Raw genomic sequence first — 7,380 nt, 5'->3', positions numbered from 1 at the left:
AGGTGTAATCTCATCAAGAACTGCTCCCTAATAAGGTAAAGAAAATGCAGAGGAGCAAGAATTCAAGAACCCAGAACCCCTGCTATGTATGTAGTAATCTTAGCCTAAAATGTGCAAAAGAATTGATTGTATCAAGATTCAGTAACTAATAGCCTCATCAGTAACAAGGAGTGGAACTCGTGAAATGTAACACCCCAAGTATCAGCGGCCGTTGAATCTATTGCCGAATCTTGATTGGTTGCTTTTTCTGACCCGATCTTTCCTTTTTTGCAGGCTTTTCAGGTCGTGGTCCCCAGCTGGTCAACTATAGTTATCATTAGGGGCTGTTTGGTTCGAGCTACTAAACTTTAGTAGCTACTAAACGGTTTAGGAGATATTTGGTTCGAGCTACTAAACTTTAGTAGCTACTAAATGGTTTAGTCACTTTTAGTAACTCAAGAGTAGAGAGGACTAAAACTCTTTTAGTAGCTTTTAGTCATAGCGTTTGATTGAAAAGTTACTAAAGTAACTAAAAATTACTAAATTTAGTAGCTACTAGGCGAACCAAACAGGCCCTCAGTCACTTTTAGTAACTTCAGAGTTACTAGAGATGACTAAAGCTCTTTTAATATCTTTTAGTCATAGTGTTTGGCTGAAAAGTTACTAAAGTAATTAAAAGCTACTAAATTTAATAGCTACTAGGCGAACCAAACAGGCCCTTATTGCCTAGGATTTTTGCCAGGTTGGCCCTTCTTCAGGGACGAATATAGGCAGTTTTGGACCCCACTCACGGACATGGATTTCTGCAGTCCAATATGGTTTTGAGACTTTTGATCGCTGGTTCGTAATATGATGATAACCATGATGCACCACAGTAAAACCACTAACCTTTTTCAAATTAAATCGATGAGGCCTACAATTTTGTAGTCGATAATACAATGATTTCTAGCCAACAGCGGGTTATTTTAGCTTCTCTTAACAACCAAATTTTTTTATGGCACTTACATGTTTGCTCCTAAAAAGACCAAACGGTCTTAGTTTACACATCTATCGTTCTGCCTCCGACTCCCCTGCCTTCCCGATCCACGAATGTACCTGGGCTCCCTCTACCGTTCCCGAAAAAAGGGACTCCTCTTCCCTTCGACTCGCCCCTCCGCCGAGCGCTCCCGAGGCCGCCGTCGCCGAGCGCCCAAGAGGCCGCCACCTTCGTCGACGAGCGCCCTCGAAGCCGCCGCGTGAGCAGCCGCGGCCAGGACAACCCTAGACGCGCAGGCCGGATCTACCCAGGCCGCGCCTCCTGCTCCTCCTCGCCGCCTCCATAGCGGTCAAGGCAACGCCGCTGCTTCGCGCCGGCGCCGCGGAGTGCTCCCTTCGCCTCGCCCCCGACGCCACCGCCAAGCGCCCCCAAAGACGACCCGGACGCGGGGGATGGCGCCCGTCTCTCCACCACCTCCACCACGACCACCTCCTCCTCCTCCTTCTGTGGCGGCGACGGCGGCGGGTACACCCGCGTGGGCCCCGCCCTACTCGACGGCAAGCGAATCTGCCATGGGATGAAGAGAAGGAGGGGCTAGGAGCCTAAAGGCGAACTGGAGGGCGTCTGGAGGTAGAAGACTAACATCCGTTCTGTCGGGTTCATAAATCCGGGGTCTCTCACGGACCGGCTTTCCAACAAAAGGCTCGGCCCAGCAGACAACGTTGCAAACGACGCGCAACTCATGGGCCGGCCCAAACACCTAAACGACAGGCCAGAAGGACAATCCAATCTCCGACCGAAAGGCCTGGCCGAGGAGGGACGACACCTGCTTCCGACTCCGGCCCACCTCTCCGACCGGAAGGCCTCACAAAAGAGGAACAACGCTCGCTTCCGACACCGATCCACCTCTGGACGGCCTCTCCGACCGAAAGGCCTGGCCAAAACACCACTTCCGACTCCGACCCGTTTCTCCGACCGGGAATGCGTTGAACCCCTGGTTACAGCTCCTCTCCGACTGGCGCAATCAGAGCCGACTGGGACCAACCGATCGGGGACGCCCGCTCGGTAAGAACCAGGAAACGGACAGAGAAAGTAAGGTAGGGCACTCAAGTCAACCGTAATACCAAGGATCGTATCCTGTACACCTGCCGGATAGTACCCTACGACCTTCCTGACATGACAAAACTCAAGCAGTGTTGTAGGCGCCGACATTTTTCCTATAGTGTTGTGGGCGCCATCAACTCCCATACTAGGCGAACTTGGTAAAACCCCCCGCATACCTCTCGGCATCAATAGTATGGCAGACATCGACATCTGTCATACCAGAAAAAGACGACGCAACCTCCCACATGCATCTGACATTTAACAGTGTTATGGACGTCTACAATCATCTTGTACCCGACGGCGTGGGCAACAAGACTTAGTATACGTACACTCTCTTCCTCTCACTTGTAAGGCCATCTCCTTCATCTATAAAAGGGGATGCGCTCTCTCCCAAAAGAGAGATCGATCAATTCACTAACACACAACAGCAAAACCACTAGGTTCAATCCTCGAACACATGCTCGAACACATAGCTCATAGCGGAGCTCCTGTCACTTTCGGCCCTTCAGACCAGAGTTCGACCGGACCTCTTGTACCTCCCATCTTTCTTCCTTCCGTTTGTAACCCCCGCAACAAACTTCGAGCACCTGGGCTCAGGAATAAAGTCACCGACCGACTCAAACTGGACGTAGGGCACGTTGTCTGAACCAGTATAAACCCTGTGTCATTGAGTGCTAGGCCACCTCCGATCACAACGTATAGCAAAACTATAAATATTTACGTGTTGGTTATTTTCTACACCGACATATTCATTCCTGCTTTTCTGGTCCAGCTATTTGGATTTTGGGTAGCATTTAACTAGAGGCAGAAGTCGACCCGGAAGCCGGCTCCAGCAAGCCACAAGGAGGAGGCAGCCTGGAGGGCGCAGGCGGCACAGCGGCCAAGCCAGGCAACCAGCCGGCAGCCCCCAGCCACAGGCCGTAGCCAGCTGCAGCAGGCACGCCACCGGCACCCGGCAGCAGAGGTGCACTCCGCAGAGGCAAACGCCAAACTGGTAGCAGGTAAGCAGTTTTTCTTTTAATTTCAGTAATTCAGTTCTTCGGATTTTGTTGTTTTGGTCAGCCATCTTCCTTAACAGAGCTATTGTGTTTACATAAACATTGCCTACATTCGGAATTTTGGATTCTAGGCTTTGGATTTTTTAAGCTTCAGCTTATCATTACAACCATAAACTTTTTCATATCAGAGTTTCGAAGTCTCTAACTGTAAACTGTAATGGTGTGTGGTGTGCCACTTCAAAAATAGTCGGATGTGATAATTAATGAGTTAACATCGCTTGTCCCATGATATGACATTGTCTTTGTAGCTTTATCAAAAATAATCGGATGTAGATTATATGGTATTGCCTTTGTAGCTTCATCCAAAAAGATATGGTGCTAAGATAGTGACTACTGACTAGATGCAGCATTGTACTAAATCTGAAAGTTAAATTAGTATTGCCTTTGTAGCTTCATCTAAAAATAAATGGTGCTAAGATAGTGACTACTGACTAGATGCAGCATTGTACTAAATCTGAAAGTTAAATTGTAAGTTTATGAAAAATAGGAAGTGCACTGGACACACTGCAAGTCTGAAATAGCTGTCATGCCATTCATTCATTTAGTTTTGATAAACATTTAATCATGTTCTTCCATTTTGGTTTTGTTCTGCATTTTAAATTATTACCCATCTTCGGTGTTTTTGTGGCTTGCATTGCATTGTGATATCACTGTGAACATGAAGCACCTACCGGATGATAAGTTGGCCTGAGATCGTCTATCTGCTAATTCTGCTTGTTTTCCTCTCTTGTAGAGTAATTAACCTTTATATATTTTTTTAATACTGATATTGTGCCTTTATAAATATATGACAGTGTTCTGAAAATTTGGGATACACAGAACCTGAAAGCACCCCAGTCTCTTACGAAATCTCTCAAACAGGTTTGCACTGGCAGAAAAATAGTCTTTTTAATTTTAAATATACAAAATATCTGAAAAATATTTATTTTGATCGTTGTAAGCGGTAGAGTCTTACCGCCTGTGACCGGAAGGTCCCGGGTTCGAGTCGCGGTCTCCTCGCATTGCACATGCGAGAGTAAGGCTTGCCACTAACACCCTTCCCCAGACCCCACACAGAGCGGGAGCTCTCTGCAGTGAGTAAGCCCTTTGATCGTTGCATGTAACACCTGTTGGTACATGCTGTCTGCTGTTAGTCCTGACATGCAGGTTAGCCACTTGGCTGTGTTCTTCCCTGTTTTCTATCCAGATTATCAGAAGGCATTATACACAGAATTTCAGTTAGTACTGAGCATCCGCTTATCTGAAAGTTAGCCAGAAGACTTTGTGCCCATACTTATTAAACTAACAATCTTTCACTGTTTCATTTTCATGCATACCTTTTAAGAAGTCAATGTAACCACCGTGGTTGATCTGTAATAAGTTTTAGCCTCATGTTGATGAAGAAAAAGAAAATAGCGTCACCTGAAAACCTAGCCATCGTGGTACGATTTCTCTACTCCTAAAAAGAGAAACCTGGAATGAATCATTTCTTAGAAATTCCTATAAACCACCGTGTAATGTCTCTTTTTTTTTATTAAAAAGTATTGTGCCTAGAATATTCACCGGTGTTATATTCTTCTTTTACTGTAAGTAGTTGAGATAGAGTGATGACAGGTCCTTTCATATTTGGGTTAATGAAAAATATGATCTATAGGATGCCCAGACCTGAAGTTTTAGCTTTATGGCATTTCTTACCATGGTAGACAAGCTTCCTAAATAGTTAATTGTTTTGTTACGGTATCTTGACTGAGTTTTCTTCGAAGGATCCATTACATTGATATCTCCATAAAAATATTTGTTGGGGAAAATTAGCTCAGTACCATTAAAAGATTCGATCTTTAGAAAATACCATTGAAAGATTAAACTGCAGAAAAATATCATTGAAAGGTTTCTCCGTTATAGCCTTTTAACACATCCGTTAACTCCACATTACCTCCTATTGCAGATTCATTTGAGCAGCCTTCACACCGTATTCACAGCAAACATGTGAAAAAGCAGCAAACACTGAACAACCCTCTAGACTTGATGACTGCAGCATATATGCTGTCGTCTAGCCCAAACCCTCAGGATATAACACTCTCATCAAGGATACAACAGAAGTTTTAGCATGGTTTCTCCAGAAGTTTTAGCAAGGTTTCTCCAGAAACTACACACATATATATATAAGACCACAGTACACACACTAAAGTACTAATATAGCTAATTCATCTATTCAATGATGAGCTTCCGATTGATTCCACCAAGTGAGATTGCAGCCATCCTTCTGGTTGTTACACCTGGGCTAGTTGGAGAAAGGGATAAGTGGATGACATCCTTCTAGTTGTTACACCCGGGCTTGAATGAGGCGTTGGAGAGGGTTCAACAGCTGCTTTGGATGTCCCAACATCAGTTGTGGAGGCTCCAACAGATTCAGAGTTGTTTATCCTATGTTTGAAAGCTTGGGTTGATAAAACAATATTTTAAGCACGTAAAAAGAAACAAAATATTACATTACCTTGTTTTTTTTCCTTTTTTTGGACGAGGTGGTGGAAGTTCTTGTTCTAATTCAGCTTGTGTAGCATTACAACCCTTCTCTATATGTACAAACTAAAAACACCTTTTTGTATTGGTATGGTCCTCTTTTTCCTAGCTCTCCTTTAGCCTTTACTCTTTGTTTCCTGGGTCTACCAGCAACCCTTTGTAGTGGTGGAGGAATCATTTCAAAATCAAGATTAACCTTTGGCCATTCAGACTTGTCATTCGTAGGAGCGATCTAAAATTGGTAAGCCATCTTGAATCTCTCTATAGAATAGTAATCATGTACAAAGTCCTCAATGTTTAGTTGCCTCACTTTTCCAAATAAGTATATAGCATGAGTGCATGGTTTTCCAGACACCTCCCATTGTCCACAGCCACATTCTCTTTTCGTAAGGTCATCTGCATACTTTCAAGTTTTTCCTTCCTTTGTTGTTCCTAAAATTTCAGCTGACATGGGATTACTTTTGTTGATATCATAGTGCAGCCCTCGACTCTTCATGTTCAGTTCATGTATCACACTAGGGAGGATGCGCCCTTAAAGTCTGCTGGCTATCTCTTGCCTTGTGTAGATCTTCTCTCTAATCTTATCCATTAGATCAACAACCAGAAGGTCTTTATATTCCTTAATCCAATTATTGAAGCATTCAGATATGTTATTGTTAACATAATCAACTTTGCATTCTTTGAGAATTTAGATCTACTCCATATCAGCTTGTGATGGTTGTTTAAAAAGGGAATTGCTTTAGGACATTCGGTTCCAATTTTCTCCAACAACGCACCATGTCTTCGAGCTGTACATGCAAAAATTGTATCACTACAATGAATATTAGATTATAAGATCTAAAGAAAAAAAATAACCATGAATGTGTCGCAACCATGAAGTTTCTTTACAAAAATTCTCCAATCGCAGTTTGCATCTACACACCTTGCCATGTATCTCTCTTTGTCACTATGTTCAACCCTAGTATCAAACTCATTTTTTATGGCATATGTCCTCAAGGTCATGATGAACTCGTCCTTGTCTCCAAATGTATCTTCTTCATTAATAACCGGATTCTCTGTCATGTGTTGTGAAAGGTGCAATGTAATAATCTATCATAGTAGCCTCATCATCATAAACACATTCAGAATCGAAGTCTGGCTGTATATCATTAACTGCAACATCAACTGGTTTGAAGTATCTCCACTCTTCATCTACTCCGGTTGGCTCATCCCCATCAGGGTCACACCCAACAGTCATGAAGTGCTTCTTCTCCTCCTCTTCAGGCATTGGTGGCCTTGCTATGGTTTCTCCATATTGTGGTACTTCTGCCCATTCAAATCCCTCAAACTCCATCTTCTCCTTAACAATTGGCACTTCATTAGGCATGCCCTCACAATCCATGTTCACTGCAGGAGACATCTCATCCCCCTCCACACGACTGCCCACTATTATCATAAATTTCACCAATTGAGATGCCCTTAGCAAGCTACGAAGCTGACCATCTGAAATTAACTTGCACGTTCAATGCATCCCTTTTACAACCCAAAAATTTGCCTACTGGTTGTTGTCCCATGTAAAGTGCGAAGCAATATCCTTCTCTAGATTGATGACTGAATACTTTTCTGAATCAACAACCCAGCTTACATCTCTGCCCCTATTGTTGACCTTTTTACCATGTATAGTACTGAAGTATGAGTTCACAGTGACCTCTACTCTAGAAGCATTCTTTGGATCAATCCTGTGATATGCAGCCCGAAACACATGGAACACAGGGGAAGAAGTAA

At 43.7% G+C, this 7,380-nt stretch overlaps 1 protein-coding gene across 1 annotated transcript; it reads left to right on the top strand.

The window, feature by feature from the left end:
• Positions 1-1,407: 1,407 nt before the first annotated feature.
• LOC136523622 (uncharacterized) lies at positions 1,408-3,062 on the top strand. The gene is made up of 2 exons (XM_066517241.1): positions 1,408-1,512; positions 2,851-3,062. The coding sequence occupies exons 1-2, from the start codon at positions 1,408-1,410 to the stop codon at positions 3,055-3,057; spliced, it is 312 nt and encodes a 103-aa protein (XP_066373338.1). The 3' UTR covers positions 3,058-3,062.
• Positions 3,063-7,380: the final 4,318 nt, after the last annotated feature.

The sequence above is a fragment of the Miscanthus floridulus genome, chromosome 18, assembly GCF_019320115.1.
Source record: "Miscanthus floridulus cultivar M001 chromosome 18, ASM1932011v1, whole genome shotgun sequence".
Taxonomy (NCBI): domain Eukaryota; kingdom Viridiplantae; phylum Streptophyta; class Magnoliopsida; order Poales; family Poaceae; genus Miscanthus; species Miscanthus floridulus.
This window is presented reverse-complemented; position numbering and strand designations above follow the sequence as displayed.